Source organism: Phyllobates terribilis, unplaced genomic scaffold, assembly GCF_046119375.1.
Source record: "Phyllobates terribilis strain yellow unplaced genomic scaffold, ASM4611937v1 Scaffold_1255__1_contigs__length_343279, whole genome shotgun sequence".
NCBI classification, from domain to species: domain Eukaryota; kingdom Metazoa; phylum Chordata; class Amphibia; order Anura; family Dendrobatidae; genus Phyllobates; species Phyllobates terribilis.
In genome coordinates this window covers 1-26,299 of record NW_027364015.1, presented here as the reverse complement: position 1 = coordinate 26,299, position 26,299 = coordinate 1, and the positions used below count along the sequence as shown (strand labels likewise).

Below are 26,299 nucleotides of genomic sequence, written 5' to 3'. Positions count from 1 at the left end.
GCCGCTGGAAAGAACCGTCAGTCTTCAGAAGAGCACTGCTCCCTAGGAAGCTAGGAGGCCGAGAGGTGGCACACTCCTGAAGAAAGAGGATGATACAACCCCTTTAATCAGTACTTTTTATAGTGACCTTTTCCAGAACAAGAAGACAACAGAGCTCTCCTGTGATATATGGATAAATTCTATTTTTTTTCAGTGACATGAATAATCGTAGCAAAGTACTCGCCCATCAGATTCACGTGTCATTAGGTGTGCCAGGTCACTTGCTTACACCAGAAACCAAGAACAAGCAAAACAACCTACAGTTCTTCATTTCAAGTGCAAACAAAAGAGCCGAAACCATAACACTCCACATCCATGGACTTGATGATCTGGTAAGGGTCATCTGTTTGATATTGCCATACTGCACACAGAACTTATTATAGCTTCGATCCACTTTTTAAAAGGGCGTCCAAGATTTTTTTTTTTTAAAGAATGGCTTAAAATATCTCTCTATTCAGGTAAATATTAAGCTGCAAAATTCTGCCTAATTTATTTTGTTTAATTTTTTTTTTTTTTGTAGGAAGAAGTGACCACTATGGACTTTCAGGATAGGAAATACCTATGTTAAGAAACATTATTAAAGGTGAAAGGTGTCATCAGCTTTACATTTCAGACAGCAATCAGAAGGTGCACTGTGCGAGTGAAGCCAGACCTGGTCACAGAGGTAGGAAAAAATGAAAAAATATTTTAACTTGGGATTGCTGTTTTGTGGAGAAAAAAAATTACACTGCTGTCGCACCAATTTTCATAAAACAGAGTGTGGTGGGTTTTAGTGAGAGGGATTGATGTAAATTGTAGCGGAAATTTGAGTCAGTTCATAAATGTTGGAGTTTGTGTTGGCGCACCTGCAGCACAAGATGTGCCAAATTTATTATGAGGCATATACCATATTTTTCGGACTATAAGACGCACCCCAAATTTTGGGGTGGAATATAGAAAAAAATATATTTTTATAAGATGGGGGTCCGTTTTATAGTCTGAATAGGTACAGTATCTTATCTGGGGGGCAGTGGAGCGAAGGTCACAGGAGGCAGGGTCCTTCAGGAATCCGGTGCTCCAGCAGCGGGGAGTTGCGGTGGAGCTGGATTGCAGGGCCCTCTGTGGCGCCCCTGAGGGTTCAGTCGCCACAGAGTTACTGCGCCTCACCCAGAGGTGTGGTATCTCCTTCTCTCAGGTAAGGATGGAGTACTGCCCGGGACCCCAACACCTGCACTCAACACCACACTACTCCAGGCCGGCTGGAAGGGCCTTATGCACTTGTTTTGCTTCCCCGTCCCTGGCTGGAGAAGGGGGAACCAAAGAGAGGGGGAACCATGTAGTGGATGTGGGTGGAGGACGTAGTTCAGGGGAGCACTTTAGGAAGATATAAAAAGGGAAGCCATCTTAGAAACAGCGTTCAGTTCAGTCGGAGAGGAAGCAAGAAAGAGGAGGGGAGCAGAGTCTCTTCAGGAGCTCTGCTCCACAGTGGGGTCTAGTAAGGAAGGCCCAGGAGGGGAGCAGAGGAGTAAGGCTCCAGTAAGGAAAGGGATTCCAGGGGTATGGAAGGAGCAGGAGGCCACCCGTACACCCGAATCTGCCAGGTGTCAGAGGGATCAGGCCGCAAGAAGGGAACCGGTCCCTGGACTGGCCGAGTACTCCACGTCTCAGCCAGAAAACCGGAGGCTTCTGCACTTCCAAGGTGCAGTTGCCATACTCTCATCTAAGCCACCGAAAAGGGCACCAAGTAGGTCCGGGATCTCAGAGTACCCGTTCGGGACTTTGTTTGCGAGGCGCAGGGCAGGAGGGAGAAGACAAAGCGCGGGAAGTCGGTCAAGAAAGGAACATACAAAAATGAGGTCCCGTTAAGCGCTTCTCATATACTAGAGAGAGTGCTGAACCCCTGTCTGGCAAACGCAGTGCGACGCGGGAGGCTGACACCCGTACAGTGTACCTGAGGAACCTAAAAAGAACTGTGAGTAAACTCGGATGACTGCACTCCACTGCCTTTGTCAGTTATTTTCGCTGCGCCATCTCTCCTGCACTACAACCCCCAGCATTACCATCAACCCTGCACTGCCCTGCAGCAGAAGAGTTGGCTGGGGCCCGGTGGCTGGCTGGGGCCCGGTGGCTGGCTGGGGCCCGATCCATGTCTGGGGCCCGGTCCATAGCTAGGGGCCTGGCTGAGGCCCGGTCCATGGCTGGGGGCCTGGCTGAGACCCGGTCCATGGCTGGTGGCCTGGCTGAGGCCCGGGGCTTGGCGATCTGGCGTGGCTGCGCGCCACTGAGGCCTGCCTGGGGACCGGTGGTGGTGGCAGCGGCAGCAAAGGAGGAGGAGGTGAGATGCTGCGAGTTTCTGTCTGGGAGAAGGTGCGGGATGGACTGGATACAGGCAGTGTCTAGCTGCGGGCTTGGGCAGGTGAGCGGCGCAGGTTTCCGGTGTGTGCGGCCATCTTCCTGAAGCTGCTATCTACATGAAAATGGCTGCCTGAGCTTCAAGTCAGCGCATGCGCCGGCTCGGGTGGCCATTTTCCTGCGGATCACAGCTTCAGGAAGATGACCGTGCACACTGGAAACCTGTGCCGCTCACAGGGCCCAAAGCCAGACACTTCCCGTATCAAGTCCAAACCGCGTCTGCCCCCAGCCAGACACCCGCAGCATCTCACCTCCTTTGCTGCCACCACCACCACCGGGTTCTTGAAGGAGGGAGGCCCCGCTATCTCGCTCCACCACCACCGCAGGTAAGCAGCGTTTGGAACATAAGTCGCACCCCCCATTTTCCTCCCAAATTTGGGGGGGAAAAGTGCGTCTTATGGTCTGAAAAATACGGTACATCTGAGTAAGCTTGATGCTTGTTAATCCAGTAAGCAAGCTTCTGTTTAAAGGGGTTCTCCTCCAAGAACGTAATAAAATGGCCCCGTCACATAATTTAAATGCAACCCTTTCTACTCGTCAGGACTGGCTGCACTCTGAAAAAAACACTGCTTCTGAGACCTGTGTGTCAACTGTCAGAAGCTGTATCGTACGCACACATACTTACATGATCTGAGGGGAAGCCTGTGACTGAAGAAGAAGAAAATCTTCTCTTCAGCTGACTGAGCACAGATGACTGAGACTGCATACGAATATCCTTTGTATTCAGTCAGCCAAGAAGATTTCTTTTTTCTTTCTATTCTCTTCTCTCGATTTCTTCGCTCTTCCTGACATGTGACTAGGACATGCTGTGTTTGAATTGTGATTGCGATTTCATTACATTCCTGGAGCACCCCTTTAACAACCTAGTCTATGAAACTTCACTCAACTTTTTTTTTTTTTTTCTCCTCGCCAAAATTGGAAAAAAAAAAAACCTGTCAAAACAGGATGCCTATCCTTTTGCTGTACCTTTTATTGTGAAAAGTAAATGATCCATCTGGAGCTTGCTCTTGTAGCCTTTATCATGTGTCCTGTTTCATCTGGTTTTAAAAGTAAATCTGACAAAAAGTACTTTTTAAAAGGGTGCAAGAAATGAACTGGATTTTCCTAGAAAGGGTTCACAGATAGAATAGTGTTAGTTACGGAAGCTGTCTTGTCCAGTGTTGCTATTAACCTGCAGCTATAGGGTTAATCTTCAAGTTAATATTGTTATGAAGGTTCCCTGCCATAGTGCTGAAAGTGCTTGCCTAGGAGAAAATGTAACTTTATTTCTCCCAGGAGCCTGGGACTTTCAGTCATGCAGGTGTATTAGTAGAAATGAGTCACTGCTCACAGCACTGAGCGGAGTGGCTGTGTCCAGGCCCCGGCACTGACTGACAACTAGCTTTGCACTGATGCATTGCTGAATACGGGCATATGCCATCTCTCTTAATGCTGTGAGTAGTGACTGTAATTGTTCCAGTAACGCCTGTGACGCGCCCCCTGGGCCGTGTGTGGAGGAATACCCGGAGCCGGGTCTCTGTGTGATGCTAGGGGTTGTAGTCTCCGTGGCGGAGACCCGGTCCCGTGGCTCAGGGTAGTCAAACCAGTGGCGGATCTGTTTACTTGGTTTTGTAATGTTTAAATATCCGACTACGCCACCCGTGGATTGCGGTCACTGAAAACCGCCGCTGCGGGGCAGACCGCTGAGGCTGATGTTGTGTGCGCAGCAGAGGGTAGTATAACTCCCCACGGGAGGAGTATAGCCTCAGGGCAGAGTGTGTAGATGGTGAGGGTTGTGGTACATGGGCGCAGCAGAAATGACTCCGTGCAGTGCAGTTCAGGGTCTTTACTGTTGGTAAGGAAGGAGGCCCTGCCGGGAGTACTGGCTAACATTAGAGGCCTGGTCAGTCTGTGAGCAAACAAGAGTCCCCCTGGCCAGGTGGAGGTGTAGGCCTTCCCATCTGACTGCACTCTTCCTGGCTACCCTGCTGTAGTCGTGTAGTAGCCCACGTCCCTGAGTGTACCGTGTGGTGCTCACCCGTAGGGCTGGTGACTTGGGTCTTTGGTGCCTTCCGCTCCTCGATGGCGGTGCCGGTCCCTTGCGCGTGACTTAGCCTCCGGGCTTTCTATGGCCAGAGGACCTGAAATCCCCTGCCAGGTGGTTTCTGCTGCTGGGTGTAGAATCCCCACAGCCTCGGACTCCGGTGTCCGGTTCTCTGCGTCTTCTGCCAGGACGAGCTCCGCGTCTCCAGTCCCTGGTCTTCAGCTACTGGCTCCTACAGAGCTCCTTGCTGCTGCTTTGTCCCTCTCTCTGGACTAGACTAGACTAACCCCGCCCTAGCTCCAGTTTATAAAGGGCAGGTTCCTTCCCTCCCTGGACTGGGGCAGGAGGTGTGGCATGCAATAATGCTCCTGACCAGGAAAACCCATGCTCGCTCTCAGACATGGTATTTCTACCACTGTGGCAACCAGACCCCTGGGGTGCCACATTCCCCCCTAGTAAATTTTAGTACTCCGAGACTAAACACATTTCTAACAACATATATAAGCAATAACACAACAACATATGTACAAGGAGTTCAGTTTTTATAGGTCACGGCGCTTCCGTAACCAGGTGTCCATGTCACCAAAGATGCATTTTGAGGGACCCGTCCCAAACCCTCCACGTAGGCCCTGGGGTGGCTACAGGGCATAGATGATCTGGCGTTGGACCACGTCTTCAGCCACCTCCACGGGTTTTTGTTCTGTGGTCTGGCATAAAGGGGGCACTTAACAGGTGCAACTATTTACAAGGTACAGATCCGGTTATTCATTGTCTATAACCTGTCAGTCCATAAACCCTGTCAGGTAACTAGAGAAACATAATTAGTATTCGGGTAACAAACATAAAACATTTTAACATTTGCAAAATACAGGTATTTATCATTTCTTTTTCTAGATTCTCCAGCAAGCGGGCCTCTGACCTCTAGTGCTCCTGGTTGACCTACGTAACACACTATCTGGTGGTGTTCTTTCTGGGTCCCCTATTTCCACCCCTTGTGTAGTGGGCTCGCTAGTGTCTGCACTACAGGTGTTTGGGGATGTTACGGGTAGGCTGGGCAGCTTTCTGCATACTCTTTGGCATACCACGGGCACGGCAGGCTCACTACTAGCAGAGGGTTGATTCTCCTGGGCTGCTGATATGGAATCTTCTGCCTCCGGGGCCGGTTGCTCTCCCAACACTACTTGCTCTTCTGTAGGCCCTTGAGGGGCTGGCTGGAGAAAGGTAAGGACGGGTACCACAATAGCGTTGTTAATCTGTGTCCAGAACCGGGGAAATTCTCCGAGTACTGTACTGACCATTTCTTCCCTTTCCTCTGCGGGTTGAGGGCTATCTTGGTCTTCATCAGTGCTTTGCAGCTGCTCGGGACACTTCTTCAGGTGGTCTCTGGAGACAGTGGCTGTGGTCTCTCCTCCATCCTTACTGGTAATGCACACTTTCGGATTTTCATGACTTGAGGGCAGTACTGTGTACAGGTCTTTCTCCCACTGGTCATCCAACTTATGGAGCCGCTTTTTCCTCTTCAAGACCTGCTCTCCAGGCACCAGGGGAGCAGCGGGAGGATGCTGGTTGTAAGTCCTCTCTTGCCTTTCTCTTGCTTGAGACAGACTTCTCTCAACACTCTCCTGCACTTTCCGGTACTGCTGCTGCCGTTCTGTATCCCAGTCTGCCTCTGGCGAGGTGTCCTCAGGTGTCAGGACTCCCATATCCAGGTCAATAGGCAGCTTACCAGGTCTTGCTCTCATTAGGTAAGCCGGGGTGCAGTTGGTGGAATTTACTGGGATGTGGTTATACAAGTCCACCAGATCAGGCAGTTTTTCAGGCCACAGACTGCATTCTTCCAGGGGCAACGTTTTCAGCAAGTCTATCACCACCTGGTTCATCTTCTCACACAATCCATTGGTTTGGGGGTAATGGGGCATTGTCCTTATCTTCTTGCAGCCATAGAGGTTGCAGAACTCCTGGAAGACCTCCGCTTCGAAGGCTGGACCTTGATCAGTCAACACTTGCTCCGGATACCCGTGTGGACGGCAGAAGTGCTGCTGGAAGGCTCTGGCTGCTGTTTGAGCTGTTAAGTCCTTGACAGGGACCACCACCAGGAACCGAGAGTAGTGGTCTACGATGGTGAGGGCGTAGACGTACCCGGACCTACTTGGAGCCAGCTTCACATGGACCAGGGCTACCAGTTCTAGTGGCTGCTTGGTAATGATGGACTGCAGGGGAGTCTTCTGGCTGGCATGGTCCTTTCTTCTCAGGTTGCACGGGCCGCAGTCTCTGCACCATCTATCTTGCCCCTCTCATGCCTACCCAGAAGAACCATTCACGCAACAGGAACTCCAACTTCTTCCATCCAAAGTGCCCTGCTCCGTCGTGGTATGCCTCCAGGACCATAGCCGCGTCTCGTCTCCGGACCACTACCTGCCAGGTCAGCTCATGTGTCCGGGAGTTGACAATCCTCCGGCACAGCTTCCCCTTGTAGAGAAACAGTTTACTCTTCTCCTTCCACAGCTGTTTGGTTTCTTCCGGAGCGTCTGGGTCAAGGCGGGCACCAGCCTGTGTCAGCATCTCTTTTACCAGGTGGACGGCTGGGTCACTGTCTTGCGTCTCCTCCCAGCTGTAGTGGGGTAAGGGATTGAACGTGGCAGAGTGCCTGTCCCTTACACGGTGGGAATACTGGGTAATCCCACGACGGTGGAACGCAGGGAGTTCAATCTCTTCCAGTTCTTCTGGATCTTCCACCCGTCTGGCAAGTTCAGCATCCTGGACAGGGCGTCTGCGTTCGCATTTGTGCGTCCCGCCCGGTATTTGATGGTGAACTCATAGTTGGGTAGGCGGGCCACCCATCTCTGCTCCAGGGCACCAAGTTTTACAGTGTCCAGGTGTGTCAACGGGTTGTTGTCCATGTACACGGTGAACTTGGAAGAGGCAAGGTAATGTTTAAAGCGCTCTGTCACTGCCCATACCACCGCGAGGAACTCTAGCTTGAAGGAGCTGTAATTTTCAGGATTCCTTTCTGCTGGCATAAGCAATTAGCCGTTCTCTGCCCTGTTGCATCTGGGATAGTACGGCTCCCAGCCCCACGTTACTGGCGTCTGTGTGGAGGATGAAAGGCTGGCCGTAATCAGGGTAAGCCAGGACCTCATCCTCCGTGAGGGCCATCTTCAGCTGGCGGAAAGACTCCTCTTCCTGCTTGTCCCACCTGAAGGGCGGCTTCTGATTCTTGGTCTTTGACTGACTCAACAGGAGATCTTGCATAGGGGCTGCCATCTTGGTGAACCCGGAGATGAATCTTTGGTAGTAGCCTACCAACCCGAGGAACTGCCGCACTTCCTTTATGCTGGAGGGTTTTGGCCAGTCCTTAATCACTGTGATCTTATCAGGGTCTGGAGCTACTACGTCAGCACTCACCACATGTCCCAGGTACTGTACCTTTGGTTTCAGTAGATGACACTTGGAGGGTTTCACCTTTAGGCCGTAGCCTGCCAGGGCGTCAAACACCTCTGCCAGGTGTTTCAGATGGTCCTCATATGTTTTGGAACACACGATGACATCGTCTAGGTAGAGCAGGACCATCTCAAAATTCCTGTGCCCTAGGCAGCACTCCATCAGCCGCTGGAAGGCTCCTGGTGCGCTGCAGAGCCCGAACGGCATACAGTTGAATTCGCTGAGACCCATCGGGGTGGTGAACGCGGTCTTCTCCTTGTCAGCCTCTGCTACAGGAACCTGCCAGTACACGCTAGTAAGATCCAAAGTGGAGAAGAAGTTAGCAGACTTTAATGCAGCTAAAGATTCCTCTATCCTAGGTAACGGGTACGCATCTTTGTGTGTGATACGGTTGACCTTTCTGTAATCGACACACATTCTCATAGTGCCATCTTTCTTTTTCACAAGAACTAGTGGAGCTGCCCAGGGGCTACAGCTGTCCCTGATTAACCCAGCCTCCTTCATTTCTCGCAACATTCCCTTGGCATTCTGATAGTGTGCAGGGGGTACAGGTCGGTATCTTTCCTTTATGGGTGGATGGTCTCCCGTGGGGATGTGATGTTCTACCCCCTTTACTTGCCCAAAGTCTAGCGAGTGTTTGCTAAAGACCCTTTCGTACTCCTGCACCACCCGGTAGACTCCCTGTTTTTGGTGTGAGGGAGTGGAGTTGGTGCCCACATGCAGCTTCTGACACCAGTCCTCCATTTGTTTCTTGGAGCCGTTACCCTCCTCTGGTTGAGATGGAGGCAAAGGTTCCACGGCCATTTTGGTTAACAGTGAACAATTTGGCTAGTGTGGCATACCGGGGCAAGTATACTTCTCTTTCCCCAATGTTTAGGATGCGGACGGGTACCCCCCCATGGGGTACATCGACCACCCCCCGTGCTGTCAAAATGGTGGGCCTACTGTCTGAGTAGACAGGTTCTACCATGGCTTGGTAGTCCCTTTCTCTTAACCCGATTGCAGTCCGGCACCAGATCACCATCTCACTCTTTGGGGGCATGGCGATAGGGAACGGGTCGCTCATCCTAACACTACCAATCTCACCACCAGACAGTTCTACCTGTTGCCTTTTCATCAGGGCTCTGATCTCTTTTTGTAAGACACGCTGCTGGCTGGAGCTGGCGTTCATCGCAAGCTGCTGTAATATGACAGTTATCTCTACAAGATAATTTTCAATAACATTAGTACCCAAGGTTATCTTAGGGTGGCTTTCACGACGGTCAATGTCCACAATAATCAGTCCTTGCGCTGGCAGTCCAACTTTACCAATTTTTATGGTCACCTCCTTGAATCCCACCTACGGTACGGGCTGACCATTGCTGGCAATGATGCTCAAATCGTCATCTGGGTAGCGGGTAATATCCGAGTCATTCCAGTACCGCTTAAAGAGCACATAGGGGATGGTGGTTACTTGTGACCCGGTGTCCAGTAGTGCACTCATAGGGATGCCATCCAGCACCACGGGTAAAACCGGTCGTCCCCCTACGTACTTATCACGCCAGCTCGATGGGCCTGAAGATCTTATGCCTGGGGGTCGGCCCTCTGCCCCATGTTGGGCCCGTTTAAATGACAGTACCTTGCCATATGTCCTGGTTGGTTGCAGCGGCGGCAGATGGGTTGTCCGTCCTGGTCGTAGCGGTTGCTTGGCCTTCCTCTGGATGATGGGATCCTCCTCCATCGACTCCAAGGGACATCCTCCAGACTGGAAGCCGGCTGGATCTTTCCTGGGGAAGACACCTGTAAAGACTGCACAGTTCTGGTTAGCGCGGCAACGCTTTTGGTCAGTTCTTGGACCTGATGGTGCAGATCTGCAGCCGGGGTTTTGTCCAAAGCCTGTGCATCAGCTCCCACAGGCTCTGCAGACAAGGGCGCCGCCTCCTGGTGGTAGGTGATAGCAGGGCGCCTGTGGGTTACAGAGCCACCTGGTGCCGGTTCTCGGAGCACCCAGATGGCCCTGTCTTTAAACTGCGCAAAGTCTAAATCAGGGTTCTGGAGGGAAATAACACGCAACTGGGTTCGGTGGGCGCTGGACAGTAGACCCTCAATGAACTGTTCAGTCAACAGCTTATCCTCATTCTGCACACTGTCAGGGTCTGCCTGCTTAATGGCTCTCAGGGCCTCCTGCAAATTGAAAGCATAGTCCCGTATACTGTCTTGTGCCCGTTGCTTGCATCCATAAAATTTTAACTTGATCTCTGCTGAGGTGCGGGTATCAAAAGTGTCCTTTAGACGGGCCAGTATTTCCTTTACAGTCCCCTTTCCCCTGGCTGACCAGGACTTTACTTCTCTTTGGGCTGCCCCGATTAACTGACCTGTCAGGATGCTCACTTTTTGTTCCTCGGACAGGGGGTATACTTTGAATAGGCTATACAGTCTTTCTTTAAAGTCACTCAGGGTATGCGACTCCCCTGAGTACTGGGGTAACCATGCCGCTCCTGGGATATACGGCATCGTGAAAGGCATCACTGCGGCAGCAGCCGCGCTGGCGGTGGGAGCTCCCTCCATTCCTGGTGTCTTCCTCCCCCCTAGTTAACCGTGGCCTACCTTTCGTTGCTTTTTCTCTGTAGGCCGCGGCTCCGCAGTCGATCGTCGGGGGTCGAGGACTTTGCGTCGCGCGCTGGTGATGTCGGCGTCCGCGGGGCTCCTTCCAGGACCTTGCACAGCGTCAGTGCGTAAGGTGGGGCTTCAGCTCTCGCGCGCTTTTGGTGTCCACGCCCCACTTCTTCCAGCGCGGCGTCCCGGAAATGGCGCCCAATGGCGGGAAAATGGCTGCGGATGGTGGGAAAATGGTTGCGGATGGCGGGAAACTTCACCACGGTAAGTATCACAGTCTTTCTTCAGGCACGCAGTACCCGGTGGTTGCGGGCACAAAATCCTGCTGACTACGCCAAAGTTGACGCGCCCCCTGGGCCGTGTGTGGGGGAATACCCGGAGCCGGATCTCTGTGTGATGCTAGGGGTTGTAGTCTCCGTGGCGGCGACCCGGTCCCGTGGCTCAGGGTGGTCAAACCAGTGGCGGATCTGTTAACTTGGTTTTGTAATGTTTAAATGTCCGACTACGCCACCCATGGATTGCGGTCACTGAGGCTGATGTTGTGTGCGCAGCAAAGGGTAGTATAACTCCCCACGGGAGGAGTATAGCCTCAGGGCAGCGTGTGTAGATGGTGAGGGTTGTGGTACATGGGCGCAGCAGAAATGACTCAGAGTCCGTGCAGTGCAGTTCAGGGTCTTTACTGTTGGTAAGGAAGAAGGCCCTGCCGGGAGTACTGGCTAACATTAGAGGCCTGGTCACTCTGTGAGCGAACAAGAGTCCCCCTGGCCAGGTGGAGGTGTAGGCCTTCCCATCTGACTGCACTCTTCCTGGCTACCCTGCTGTAGTCGTGTAGTAGCCCACGTCCCTGAGTGTACCGTGTGGTGCTCACCCGTATGGCTGGTGACTTGGGGCCTTTGTTGACTTCCGCTCCTCGATGGCGGTGCCTGTCCCTTGCGTGTGACTTAGCGTCTGGCCTTTCTATGGCCAGAGGACCTGAAATCCCCTGCCAGGTGGTTTCTGCTGCTGGGTGTAGAATCCCCACAGCCTCGGACTCCGGTGTCCGGTTCTCTGCGTCTTCTGCCAGGACGAGCTCCGCGGCTCCAGTCCCTGGTCTTCAGCTCCTGGCTCCTACAGAGCTCCTTGCTGCTGCTCTGTCCCTCTCTCTGGACTAGACTAGACTAACCCCGCCCCAGCTCCAGTTTATAAAGGGCAGGTTCCTCCCCTCCCTGGACTGGGGCAGGAGGTGTGGCATGCAATAATGTTCCTGACCAGGAAAACCCATGCTCGCTCTCAGACAAGGTATTTCTACCACTGCGGCAACCAGACCCCTGGGGTGCCACACCTGCATGACTGAAAGTCGCCAGTATCGGGGAGAAATAAAGTTCATATTCTCCTGGGAGACTCGCCGCCGCTGGGCACCTGCTAACCTGCAGGTTAATAGCATTATTCGACCTGACAGACAAAGAAAACCTGATCTTCCAATAGGTTTTTTTTTTTCTATCTAGATCTATTTTTTATTAAATAAACACTTCTAGAAATATGTATTAATAACTATGTAGAGAAAGAAAGTGGGGTTTAGGGGTGCTGGTGGATATAGTCAGTATTACTTGCAGCAAGAAGTGAGGGGCACCATATACCCCATAGGTAATGGATCATTGGTCCTCCCTGCTCTCCGTCTTCAACTTCGGTCACGTGACCAACTAAGACCTGATGCTACACAGGTCCTTATACACAGACGCCACTCTACTTCCGGACGCTGCACGCTGATGCCGGAGTCTCCGGCCTGGACTCCGACATCCACCAGCTCCTGCCTTGCTCTGCCAGCAGTACACCTCTGCACTGCATCAGGAGGAAAGCCGCAACACCACGGATCAATAACTACTTAAGGTACCGCACTGCCTCACCAATGTTTTCAAGACAGCTGCCTATATAGGAACTTCCGCCTATGGTACACACTATAGAGCCAAAAGGCTCTCTGGACACTACAGGGAATTCTTATGCCTAATTCTAAAACTGAATAGCCAACCAACGTTTGTACCTCAGACTAACAGGAACAGGAATCCTGCAGCCAAAATACACCGGCCAACCAGCCCCCCTAGTATAATTAAATTTACCACCTAAACCAGCCAGTGGTAATTTTATTCTATATTTTATAAACTATATAACATCAGTACGAGGGATAAATATACCCTTACTAATTAACTCACTTCAAGTCCCTACAGGTTAACACAGTGAAATTGTGGACTAAACTGTGACCGAAGTAGTCATACTTACCATAGAACAAGCCGTTGGGTAGAACTGAACCAAATAGAGTTCACCTAATCAATCATCATTTCCTTACTGGTAACGTATTTTACCCTATCGCAATTTGTGTATTATATGTTTTGTCAGGTACATGTCTATTTGTCCAGATCATACCTAATGTTACCATTTAGTCCCCACAGTAAACTACCTCTCTAGCCATACAAACACAAGTGGCTCCCCGGAACACCAGGATCAATAATCAAAACCCACTCTTCAGCCAACTAAAACAGGTAATTATCTAGATTTACTGTGTGGCACCCTGCTGCGCATTGGTGCCACAGAACCCAGAAGGGTGCATGGATGGACTTCTCCACAAGAGGCCTTCACACATTCACACATCTCCACCCTACCACCTCACACCAGCAGAGGGAGCCCGTTAGGGATATATATATAGGGAGGGTGGAGCCAGGCAGCTCAGTTTGTGTTTTAGTCTGAAGTGAGTTCAGACAGGTCCTACTCAGACATAGAGAGGGACAGAGCTCAGAGTTGAGCTGAGAGCGTGCTGACGCTCAGAGAGCAGCGAAGAGGCAGCACGCTGGCTGCTGTGCTTAGGCAAGCCAAGGCCTACAGCACGTGTGAAGGCCTAGTGAGGGCCCTGAGTGGCCGAAGGCGAGAGGAGAAGGAAGAAGTAGTGAGGGGGCAGAGGAGCATACCAGGCTCACCCCGATATATATACCGGACACCGTCTCCGCGCCTACAGGGACCCTTTACACCCAGTAGGAACCACCGGAACTCCTGGAGGACTACAGTTCCCAGGTTCACCAAACGCTGATTACAGTACCAGGGCTAGGAGTCACGGAGGCCCCAGCATCCAAGGAGAGTGATCTCCAAGAGAAGGCCCTACCACCAGGTCAGCAGGTGCAAAGAGAGACAGTAACCAAGCTAGGCCTAGCTCCAGGCAGGTCAGAAGCTTAGCGAGTAAAGCCACGGATCAGGAGGCCCTATACCCGCTCACTGGGGAGAGTCCAAAAGTGCGCCCTTCGCCCGGAGTACCCTGGACCGTGCCTGCACCATCACCAGTAAAGGTACTGAAGCTTACCCCCGTGTGAGTGTCCGTCTTTCCTCCGGGACCGTCCTGCCGTCTGTCCCCTGCACCACCATCCATTACACCCAACGCTGCCCTGGAGCTATCTCTACTTGTGGAGAGCCGCACCATCCCTGCTGCCATCACACCAACTCCAGAGGACTCCTCCGCAGTGGCAGCACCCCTTAGCTGCATTCCACAGGTGGCATCACAAACACTTTCCCAAATCCCCTATAAACTATTCCCCCTTTTACTAACCACCCTGGGTCACGGACCGGGCAAGCTACCGTGATATTCCCCCAGCAACCAGAGGCCCGGCTGCCGAGTACCCCACGGCCCAGGGGGCGCGTCAATTGTACTAAGATAAAAGAGGGGCCAAACAACGTCCCTTAATCCAGTTGTTTTTTCCCTTTCAGCTGGTCGCCCTGTATACAGCTGACCAGAGACGCCTACCTACTCTCAAATAGAACATACACACCACCTAATTGTGCTCCAGGTATATACGGTCCACTTCCTAAAAAGGTAACCTGATAACTCATCTGAAGCAGCATATTATAGCAATTGTATATACCCTTCACAAGTATCCACACGCCTTGGATCACTCAGAAAGACCCACTAAAGTGAACCTCAACCCTCAATACAGTGGTACCTCATATTCTCAACAGCAAAAAATTCCCCAGCCAAGATTCCCCTTCCCTCCCCTCTGCCCATGCAATTTATCATCCCTATCTATGAATTTTAATTATTGCTTTCTATGAATTTTTACTTTTAAATTTAATAAACCGCTTTTATCAACCAATCCTCTTGTATCTTTCCTGAACTCAGTACACTAGCGCAGTAGTCCTTTAACAAATGTATGAATAACTGGCTTGCGCACACTTGACTCTGCCCACTTACCAAGAGTCGTACACCATGTACAGTAGTCAGATTAATAGAAATATAGCACAATGCAGAGTTATGGGACTTGTTTTATGCAGCATGGAGATATGTCAGAAGAGCGGACAGCTAGCTGTAAACGACATGATACTGTCTTGTCGAATTCAGATTCTCATTGTTCTGCCATGTGGAAATAATGGTATCCTTCAAAAAACAGGTGCGTTATGAATACAAAACACTTAAAGTGAACCTGTAAGAAAAAGAAAATGCAATGCGATCTGAGCGCACCAGGTTATAGAGAAGGAGGAGGTGTGCAGAATGATATGTGATTTTGTGAGAAAAGATTCAGTATAACCTGTGATTTATTCATTTATTTATAGCTCTGCTCTCTCTGGGACTTCCGGGACTTCCGGTCCAGTGGGCGGTCCTATCAGTGACTGACAGTTATTTCTCTATGCACACTTATACACAGATAGCTGTCAGTTATTGATAGCCCCGCCCACTGGACCATACATGCCAGAAAGAGCAGAGTATTAAATGATGAAAACACAGGTTATACCTAGTCTTTTCTCACAGCACTATACATCAATCTGCTGAGCTCCTCCTGCTTTATAACATGATGCCTGCAGATTATACTGCTTTTTCAGGTGACAGGTTTACTTTAAGGTATGTGCACACAGAGTTTCATTTGTATAGTAAAACAACTTGCTGTTCATATGTTCAGTCTTTTGAACATGTTTTTCCTCTTCAGGTTTTAAAAAACACCTGGTGGGAAACAAAGTGCATCTCACTTCTTTGTAAGCGTTTCCTGATGGAAATCACTCCAAACTAAGCGCTATCCAATCAAAAGACTGCAAAACTTAGGAAAATACCTCTGCCGAAATGATTCAAAGCTGCTACAAGAAAATAATCTACGCGTTGTTTGGCGAGTGTTTCAACACGTTACAAATACTCCATGTGCACATAGCCTTACTCTACCAATTGATCAGTTTAATTACAGAAATTAACATTGTGTTATTTGTGCACATTTTAGCAAGCAAGAAAAGGAAGCTCTGACAAGAGGCACAGTCGATCTGCTAGCTAGTTCTATGCATTCAGCATTGAAATTGCAAAACAAAGATGGAAAAGTCATGGAATTATGACAATCACAGGATGGATAGATATGTTATTAGCACATGTTGACAAAATGGAAGCAAATTTTTCAAAACCGCTCGATTTATTCAGCATGGAGTATGAGTGCCACATGCAGAAATACAATTACACACCTCAGCTGCTATCAGGGTAGTTATTAATGGTTGTCTAAGAAATGTTCTGTTACGCTGAATACACTTAGGCACTCAAATCATCAAGATCCGCTGCTGGCAGCTCCCTTTGTAATAGACAATGACATCCCAGATGTGATCGATGGAAGACATTTCCAGAGACCCTGCAGGCCATTGCAGCATGTTTAGGCCTCATAGGTTTCTCAAAATGGCATGAGCAGCATGGGTCCTGGTGATGTCCTGTCCATTGTTTAATTTGCATATCATTAACATATCTGTCAATCCTGTGATTTCCATAATTCTACGACTATTCCTTCTTAGTGTTGCAATTTCAGTGTTGGGGAGTGTATATTCTAGTGGGGTATGTCCTCTTACGTAATATTTCAGCTTCTACAGATCTGAAGTGTGTTAGGAAGTCGTCATGGTTACAGTAATCTTCTTACAACATTTGTCATTTTCTTTTTGCACCCTCTCCCCATGAATGTGACTCGCCCAGGGGGATATGGGAGAACTCGGTACCCGGGCATTTACCTTCGTTGTAGGATGTCATGACAGTCGGCTCCCGGGCCCGTACTCTGGGGTCTCTCTTGAAAAGGGGCTTTGTCACTTGATAGAGCGGTTAGCAGTTTTGTCTTGTGACGCCACCTGTGGTTTCTGGTAATAGGTAACCAGCGCTGCTGCAGACCTCTGGGGCGGTTGACAAGGCAGCTGGGTTGGAACGGCTCCCCACAGGTGGAGCGGGCCCCAGGGCAGTGTGGAGGAAGGGATGCAGGTGAGAGGGGGCCAGGTCGGATCAGGGGGAATGACGGACACGCACACAGGAGATTCACTTTGGTACCTTCCCTGCTGTAAATAACAGGTACGGTCCAGGGTACTTGGTAGGAAGGGTGCACTTCTGGACTCTCCCCAGTGAGCAGGTATAAGGCCTCCTGGTCTGTTTCTTCCTCTCTCTAAGCTCCTGGCCAGCCTGCAACTGGGCCTAGCTTCTATGCTGTTTCACTCTCTCACCTGTCGGCTTGGTAGTAGGACTTTCTTCTGACTACCACGATCCCTGGACGCTGGGGCCTTCATGGTTCCTAGTCCTGTCAATGGATTTAGCTTCAGGTCGACCAGGGACTTGTAGTCCTCCTGGTATTCTGGTAATCCCTACTGGGTGTAGAGGACCCTGTAGGTGCGGACCCGGTGTCCAGTTTGTATTCTGGGGTGAGCCTATGATGCTCCTCTGCCCCCTAGTCACTTCTCTCTGCTTTGCCTCCGGCCACACTCGGGGCCCCCTCAGCCTTCAGCACGTACTGTAGGCCTTGGCTTGCCTCAGCACAGCAGCCAGAGTGCTGCTTCTTCACTGATCTCCTAGCGTCAGCACACTCTCTCTACCTAACTCCACCCTCCAGTATATATATCCCTAACAGGGCTCCCTCTGGTGGTATGAGGTGGAAGGGTGGAGGTGTCTGTATGTAGTGAGGGCCTCTTGTGGAGAAGTCCGTCCATGCACCCTTTTTGGTCCTGTGGTACCTGTGAACAGCAGGGTGCCACGTTCCCCCCTAGTAAAATTCAGTACTCCTGGACTGAAGCATTTTGTAACAGGTTACAACAATGACAATTATAATAACAATAATATATTTTCTTAAAGTTACAGTGAGTTCCATAAAACAGGTGTCCATCTCACTGATAAAGATGCAAATCGAGCAGCATGAGGGACCTGTCCGAAAACCCTCAACATAGGCCCTGGGCGTGGCTGCAGGGCATAGGTGATCCGACGTTGGACCACGTCTTCCGCCACGCCAAACGGGTATTTGTTCAGTGGTCATCTGTTGCATACAATCAATAAGGGCACTTTAATAAGTGCAACTATTTACATGACAGTTTTTGGCTGCTCACAGTCCTCAGCCTACAAGTCTTTATACCCTTATGGGTAACTGGGCAACACACATATATAACTTTTTCAGTTCACACAATAAATAATAGTAGGCAATACCCAACTGGGTAACTATTTACACTTTAGGCATTTTGTATTTTAATCCCTAAACCTGGCATGGATTTGGCCTTATGTGCTGCATGTGGATCTTCGTAGCACTGGAGTGATACTGGTGTCTGTGTATGCACTATCTGCTAACCTATCAGATCTACATGTAGGTAAGTTATAGAAATGCCTCAATCTCTCTATAGGACTGGCAAGTGCACTGTTTACTGGGCCTTCAGGCTCTGCTTCAACTGGTGACCCTCCTCTTACTGGGGACTCTTCCTGTTCCTGAGCAGGTTCTTCTAGGGCGCTTACAGGTTCTACTTGTGGTTGAGGTTCTTTTGGTTGCTGATAGAAGTGTATCACTGGTATGATAACTGCTCCATCAAGTTGAGGAGAGTCCACAGGGAAGTCTCCTAGAACTGTATGAATTACATCTTCCTTGGGCTCTTCCAATGCTAGTGTGGCGCCCCTGAGGGTTCAGTCGCCACAGAGGTACTGCACCTCACCCAGAGATGTGGTGTCTCCTTCTCTCAGGTAAGGAGGGAGTGCTGCCCGGAACCCCAACACCCGCATTCAACACTACACTGCTCCAGGCCGGCTGGAAGGGCAAGATGCACTGTGTTCTGCTGAGCCCTGTCCTTGGATGGAGTGAGGTGAACCAAAGAGAGAGGGTACCAGTAGTGGGTGTAGGTGGAGGATGCAGAACAGTGGAGCACTTATAGAGGAGGTGTATATAAAGGGGGGCCATCTTAGAAAGAGTTAGTTAGTTAGTTAGTTAGTGAGTGTGGACTCAGTGAAAGGAGAAGAGGGGAGCAGAGTCTCTTCAGGAGCTCTGCTCCATGAGTGGGGCCTAGTAAGAAGAGGCCCAGGAGGGGAGCAGAGGAGGAAGGCTCCGGTAACAGAAGGGATCCCAGGGGGTACGGTGAGTGCAGGACGGCACCCGTACGCCCGAATCTGCCAAGTGTTAGAGGGATCAGGCCACAAGAAGGGAACCGGTCCCTGGACCAGCAGTGTTACTCTAGGTCTCGGCTGGAAAACCGGAGGCTTCTGCACTTCCATGGTGCAGTTGCCACAGTCTCAACCTAGTCACTGTGAAGGGCATCAAGTAGGTACGGGAACTCCAGGTTGCCCAGAAGGACTTCAGAGCACCCGATCGGGACTGTGTGTGGGGAAGCGCAGGGCAGGAGGGAGAAGACCCAGCGCGGGAAGTCGGTCTAGTAAGGAACATAAAGAAAGCGGGGTTCCGTCAAGCGTTCCTGATATACTTGAGAAAGTGCTGAACCCCTTGTCTGGTAGACGCAGTACGACGCAAGAGGCTGACACCCGTACAGTGTACCTGAGGAACTTAAACAGAACTGTGAGTAAACTCGGATGACTGCACTCCACTGCCTCAGTCAGTTATTTTTGCTGCGCCATCTCTCCTGCACCTCTAGCCCCAGCATCACCACCATCAATACTACACTGCCCTGGGGCCCGCTCCACCTGTGGGGAGCCGTTCCAACCCAGCTGCTCTAACAACCGCCCCAGAGGTCTGAAGCAGCGCTGGTACCTATTACCAGAAACCACAGGTGGCATGACGAACACTTCCTAAGAACTACAAATCCCATATAAAAATATTTTCCTTCCCCTTTTTGTTGACCGCCCTGGGCCACGGACCGGGCCGCCGCCACTGTGACATTTCCCTTCCCCAGCATCTATAGGCCCGGCACCGAGTGACCCACGGCCCTGGGGGCACGTCACTATAAGAGGTACTTCTTCCCCCTGTGTCTTCAGTAGACCTGGGCACAATTTCAAGTGATATCTTGAAACTGTTGCGGTTGTCTAACCTCCATTTTTGCTGATCAGGCAGGTTTTGCTGTTGTCAAATCTGCAATTTAACACAGTGTAGGGCTCTCTTTCCCACTGGTCATCGAGCTTGTGACCTCTTCTCTTCCGCTTTAGCACTATTTCTCCAGGTGCCAAGGGTTCTGCTGGTGCATGCTTATTATACTGTTCTTCTTGCCTTTCCCTTACTCTGTTTAGACTGTCTTCGACACAGGCCTGTACTTTCCTGTACTGCTCTTGCCGACTTGTGTCCCAGTCTTCAGTGGACATATCTGCAGTAGGTTCTACCACTCCGAGTTCCAGGTTCATGGGCAATTTTCCAGGTCTTGCTCTCATGAGTAGAACTCACAGGTATGTGGTTATACAGGTCTACCAGGTCAGGTAGTTTATCTGGCCACTGGTTCCTCTCTTCCAAAGGTAAGATTTTCAACAGGTCTATGTTGTTCATTTTCTTGCACATACCGTTGGTTTGAGGGTGATACGGCGTAGCCCTGATCTTCTTACATCCATACAGGTGACAGAATTCTTTAAATAGCTCGACTTCAAAAAGGCAGGGCCTTGATCTGTGAGCACCTTTCCAGATATCCATGGGGTCTGCAGAAGTAGGCTTGGAACGTTCTTGCTGCAGTTTCTGCTGTCAGATCCTTGACAGGGGCTACCACCAGGAACCCGGAATAGTGATCCACCATAGTCAGTGCATAGGAATAGCCTTATATGCTGGGTGTCAGTTTGACGTGATCCAGAGCGACAATCTCCAGTGGTTGGGTTGTTTTGATGGACTGCAAGGGTGCTTTCTGGCCGCCGTAGTCTTTCCTTCTGAGGCTACAGGGTCCACAATTCCGGCACCACCTTTCTATGGAGCTCCGCATTCCAACCCAATAGAACCGGTCCTTCAGCAGGGTTTCCAGCTTCTTCCAGCCAAAGTGACCTGCTTGATCCTGGTAGGCCTCTAACACCATCTGGATGTCTGTCCTGGGTACTACAATCTGCCATGCCATTTCATGGGTTCTAGGGTTGACATACCTTCTGCACAGCTTCTCTCTGTAGATGAACAGCCGGCTTCTCTCATTCCACAGTTGTTTGGCTTGTGGAGGAGCATCCTTCTCCAGGTGAGTACCTTCTTGGGTTATCAGTCCTTTGATGAGGCTGACAACCGGGTCACTGTCCTGGGTTTCCTTCCAGTTGTGATGAGGTAAAGGGTTTAGTGTCTTACCACGACATCTTCTGGAGGCGCGCTGCTCGTGGACCATTCCATTTCTGTGGAAAGCAGGTAGTTCAATTTCTTCGAGATCCTCCACTTCATCCTCGGTGTCTGACTGGTGGGGTATTCTTGACAAGGCATCAGCATTGGTGTTCTTGTGACCTGCCCGGTACTTGATTGTGAACTGGTAATTCGACAATCTGGCCACCCAACGCTGTTCCATGGCTCCCAACCTGGCTGTTTCCAGGTGTGTCAAGGGGTTGTTGTCAGTAAAGGCTGTAAATTTAGTTGAGGCTAGGTAATGCTTGAATCTTTCAGTGATAGCCCAGACCAAGGCCAGGAACTCCAGCTTGAAGGAACTGTAATTCTCCGGGTTCCTCTCAGTAGGGCGAACCTTCCTGGTGGCATAGGCAATTACCTTTTATCTGCCGTTTTGCTTCTGGAATAGCACAGCTCCCAGTCCCTCGTTGCTGGCGTCGGTGTACAACAGGAAAGGTTGGCTGTAGTCAGGGAAAGCCAGGATTTCTTCACCAGTTAGGATCTCCTTCATCACTGCAAAGGATTCAGTCTGTTCCTTGCCCCACTGGAATGGGGGACTTTTACCTCTCTTGGACTGTCCTATTAGGAGATCTTGTAAAGGTGCTGCCTTTTTGGTGTAGTCCTTTATGAACCTCCTGTAGTACCCGACCAGTCCCAGAAACTGACGTACTTCCTTGATGTTTCTCGGTTCAGGCCACTTCTGGATGGCAGTGACCTTCTCCGGGTCTGGTGCTACTCCCTCTGAGCTGACTATGTGCCCCAGGTACTGAACCTTCCGTTTGAGCAAGTGGCACTTGGAAGGCTTTAGTTTCATCCCATACCGGGACAATGCTTCAAATACCTCCGCCAGGTGCTTCAGATGGTCTTCATACGTCTTTGAGTACACGATAACGTCATCCAGGTATAGCAGCACTGTCTCGAAATTCCGGTGTCCTAAGCAACACTCCATCAACCTCTGGAACGTTCCAGGGGCGTTGCAGAGTTCAAACGGCATACTGTTGAACTCGCATAATCCCATAGAGGCGGTGAAAGCTGTCTTCTCCCGGTCTTCCTCAGCAACAGAGACTTGCCAGTACCCACTAGTGAGATCCAATGTGGAAAAGTAATTGGCAGATTTTAGTGCCGCCAGGGATTCCTCTATACAGGGCAAAGGGTATGCATCTTTATGTGTTATTCAATTAATTTGCCTGTAATCTACACACATCCTCATGATACCATCCTTCTTCCTGACCAGGACCAGGGGAGCTGCCCAGGGGCTACAGCTATCCCTTACTACCCCTGCCCTTTTCATGTCATGCAACATTTCTTTCGCTTTCAGGTAATGCGCTGGTGGTATGAGTCTGTAATGCTCCTTGATGGGTGGATGATTACCTGTGGGTAGGTGATGTTGTACCCCTTTGACCCTTCCAAAATCAATTGAGTGTTTACTAAACACCTGTTCATATTCCTGAACCACCCTGTAGACACCGTGTTTTTGATGGACAGGAGTGGCGTCAGTTCCAACATGGAGCTGCTGACACCATTCCTCCAGCTGAGCTTTGGAGTCATTGTCCTCCACCGTGTCTGGTGGGGTCAAGGGTTCCACTGTGTGTATAGCATCATTATTCACAGTATACAATCTGGCAACAGTGGAATATCGTGGCAATTTGACTTCTTCCCCCCCCCCCCATAGTTTAGGAGGCGTACGGGCACCCTTCCATTGTGCACATCAACTACCCCTCTAGCAGTTAGGTCTGTGTTCTGAGTTAACGGGCTCTACTACCGCCTGGTAGTTCTGTCCCCTGAGGCCTATTGCTGCCCTACACCAAATCAGCATTTCACTTAGCGGGGGAATCACAATGGGTATCGGGTCTGTCACCCGTACAATACCAATTTCACCACCTGTTAGTTTTACCTGTTGCTGGTACAGGAGGGCTCAAATTTCTTTCTGGAGCACCTTCCTCTTCCCTGGTTTGGCAGTGTCAGCCATCTGTTGGAGTAAGAACAACACTTCTCCCAAACAATTAACAACAACATTTGTACCAAGTATCATATATAAGTCTGTATCGCCAGGGTTAGACTCTACTACAATCAGTCCTTGGTCCTTTAGTTCTGCTCTTCCCATCTTCACTGTCACGTCCTTAACCCCGACTAGGCTAAGAGGAAGGCCATTGGAGGCATACACAGAGAGGTTTGGGTTTGGCAGGTGGAGTTAATCTATGGACCAGTACCTTTTGTAGAGGACATCAGGTATGATGGTTACCTGTGATGCGGTGTCCAGTAGGGCAGGTGTTGCGATGCTGTCCAGCACAATGGACAGGAAAGGTCTTCCTCCCACGAACCGGTAGTACCAGCTTGATGGGCCTGGTCGGTCTACTCCTGGGTGTCGGCCCTCGACCCGTTTAAATTACAGGTCCATGCGGGGTGGCCTGCCTTGTGGCAACAGTAGCAGACGAATTCTCTTGGAGGGCGACGTTGATCGTTGGTCCTCCCACGGGGTGGTGTTGTCCTCCTTCTTCTCCTCATCCAGGGGACATCCTCAGGGCTGTCGGCGAGTAGGATCCTTCCATCCGTCTCGGGCTCTGTCTGTAGCTGCAGGGCGCTCAGGACAGTGGTCAGAGTTTTACTTAACTGACGCACTTCAGAGCGCAGACTGTCCAGCTCGCTAGGGATGCAGGTGAGAGGGGGCCAGGTCGGATCACGGGGAATGACGGACACGCACACAGGAGATTCACTTTGTACCTTTACTGGTGTAAATAACAGGTACGGTCCAGGGTACTCGGTAGGAAGGGTGCACTTCTGGACTCTCCCCAGTGAGCGGGTATAAGGCCTCCTGGTCTGTTTCTTCCTCTCTCTAAGCTCCTGGCCAGCCTGCAACTGGGCCTAGCTTCTATGCTGTTTCACTCTCTCACCTGTCGGCTTGGTAGTAGGACTTTCTTCTGGCTACCACGATCCCTGGACGCTGGGGCCTTCGTGGTTCCTAGTCCTGTAAATGGATTTAGCGTCAGGTCGACCAGTACTTGTAGTCCTCCTGGTATGCCGGTAATCCCTACTGGGTGTAGAGGACCCTGTAGGCGCGGACCCGGTGTCAAGTTTGTATTCTGGGGTGAGCCTATGATGCTCCTCTGCCCCCTTATCACTTCTCTCTGCTTTGCCTCCGGCCACACTCGGGGCCCCCTCAGGCTTCAGCACGTGCTGTAGGCCTTGGCTTGCCTCAGCACAGCAGCCAGCGTGCTGCTTCTTCGCTGATCTCCTAGCGTCAGCACACTCTGACTACCTAACTCCACCCTCCAGTATATATATCCCTAACAGGGCTCCTTCTGGTGGTATGAGGTGGAATGGTGGAGGTGTCTGTATGTATTGAGGGCCTCTTGAGGAGAAGTCCGTCCATGCGCCCTTTTGGGTCCTGTGGTACCTGTGAACAGCAGGGTGCCACAAATGTAGATGGATTACACAATTGTTCTTGTTCACAATGTTTAACCTCGGCAATCGCAGAAACAAAAGTTCTGAAGGCACAGCAGGTGATCAAGAATGACTATGGTAAAGAGGTACGCTCAAACACATTTTTAGCTGATGGTTTGGTATCTAAAACAGTTAGGCTTGGGCTAGCCAGCAACTCTGCTCACATAGCCAAAAACATTTGTGCAACTTACTGTTGTGCTGTTTTAGAGATGTGGTTTGACTGACAAAAACCACAGGCAGGTTGCCATAAGATCGCATGTGACTTCTGCTTTAGTTCATTTGCTTGGTCTAGTACCTGGACACCGAGTTGCTCTAGTAAAACCAGAGTGAGTGTTCCCATGTGTGATCACTGTCTTCTGTGCTCCATTTGCGTAGGTTTATGTACCGCTGCTAACTACGAACAATCAAGTGGAAAAGAGCCAGTGCTTGCCAGACTATTTGCTGGAAGAGTAAAGTCCTCAGAAAGATCTAGAAAAAGCTCTAGCTCATCCAGCAGCAAAGGATGAGATCCAAGGAAGCTGGTTATTATTTATTGGTGACGTACAGGAAACGTTCAACTGTGTTACTACCCGGAGAACTGTGTACATATCGTCCTATATGTATTTTATATGTGATCTCCTTACAGATGAACAGAACACTAGAAGTTTCCTTATCTTTCCATTCATTTTTAACAAGAGACTACCTGAATCTGAGATACACAGCAGGGTCCTCCTTAGTATTCTTATAGCTAGAAGATTCTTGGAAATTAGTGGTAGCATTCTGTAAGATTATTTTAAGAAAAAAAAAAGTATGTTATCCATGTAGTGAGACTTCAGTCTAAAGTCACGTTCTCTTCGTGCTGTTATTAAAGTCATTAGACCCACAGACCAGTATTGTGCAAAAAAAATGTGCCCCTATTAAACTAGTATAAAACCACTTTAAGGATCTATGTTCTTATTGTACATGATGCCATTGTCTCAGGTTAGCAATGTATTGCTCTTCTAGCACTTATTACTGTACTGTGCAGTCTGATGTCAGTTCTGTATGCATGTCTGTTCTCAGCATATTAATAAAATATTGGCATTGTTCATGTATGATTCATAATTTGGATTGGTGCATTTTGTTAGCGGCGGAACCCAAGTGTGTTACAGCTCATCAGAATAGAAATTTAATTGGAAGAACAGTGTTAAGACATTCAGCAGAAACCATTTCAACAGTAAATGGGGAAGAACTCTCAAAAATTCTTCATTAAATGTCACTTGCTGAACCCAGCAGGAAGTACGGCGGCGTCTAAAAACCACTAAAGTTGACAAATCCCCGGGCCCGGATGGGATACACCCGCGAGTACTGCAGGAATTAAGTAACGTCATAGATAGACCATTATTTTTAATCTTTAAAGATTCCATAATAACAGGGTCTGTAGCACAGGACTGGCGTATAGCAAATGTGGTGCCAATATTCAAAAAGGGGACAAAAACTGAACTTGGAAATTATAGGTCAGTAAGCTTAACCTCTACTGTGGGTAAAATCCTGGAGGGTTTCCTAAGAGATGCTATAATAGAGTATCTGAAGAAGAATAACCTCATGACCCAATATCAACATGGGTTTACAAGGGACCGTTCCTGTCAAACTAATCTGATCAGTTTTTATGAGGAGGCAAGTTCTCGACTGGACCAAGGAAATGCAGTGGATGTTGTGTATATGGACTTTTCAAAAGCTTTTGATACGGTTCCACACAAAAGGTTGATACATAAAATGAGAACAACGGGGATAGGGGAAAATATATGTATGTGGGTTAAGAATTGGCTCAGTGATAGGAAACAAAGGGTGGTTATTAATGGAACACACTCAGACTGGGCCTCAGTTAATAGTGGGGTACCACAGGGGTCAGTATTGGGCCCCCTTCTTTTTAACATAT

The 26,299-nt window shown here is 49.9% G+C and overlaps 1 protein-coding gene across 4 annotated transcripts in view; it reads left to right on the top strand.

The window, feature by feature from the left end:
- Positions 1-25,289, top strand: part of LOC141243604 (armadillo repeat-containing protein 1-like) — a 31,468-nt gene extending 6,179 nt beyond the window's left edge. Inside the window, exons 3-7 of one of the 4 annotated variants that reach the window (XR_012307664.1) lie at positions 194-371; positions 587-703; positions 12,682-12,811; positions 12,904-13,002; positions 24,778-25,289. Coding sequence is in view for 2 of the 4 variants with exons in the window: in XM_073668936.1 (XP_073525037.1) it covers positions 194-371; positions 560-607 (226 nt within the window). In the remaining 2 variants the exon portion in view is untranslated. Of the gene's footprint in view, positions 1-193; positions 372-559; positions 704-12,681; positions 12,812-12,903; positions 13,003-14,212; positions 14,595-24,336; positions 24,489-24,777 lie in introns of those variants that run through there. The other 3 variants (XM_073668936.1, XM_073668937.1, XR_012307663.1) reach the window with 3 other exon arrangements.
- The last annotated feature ends 1,010 nt before the right edge of the window (positions 25,290-26,299 follow it).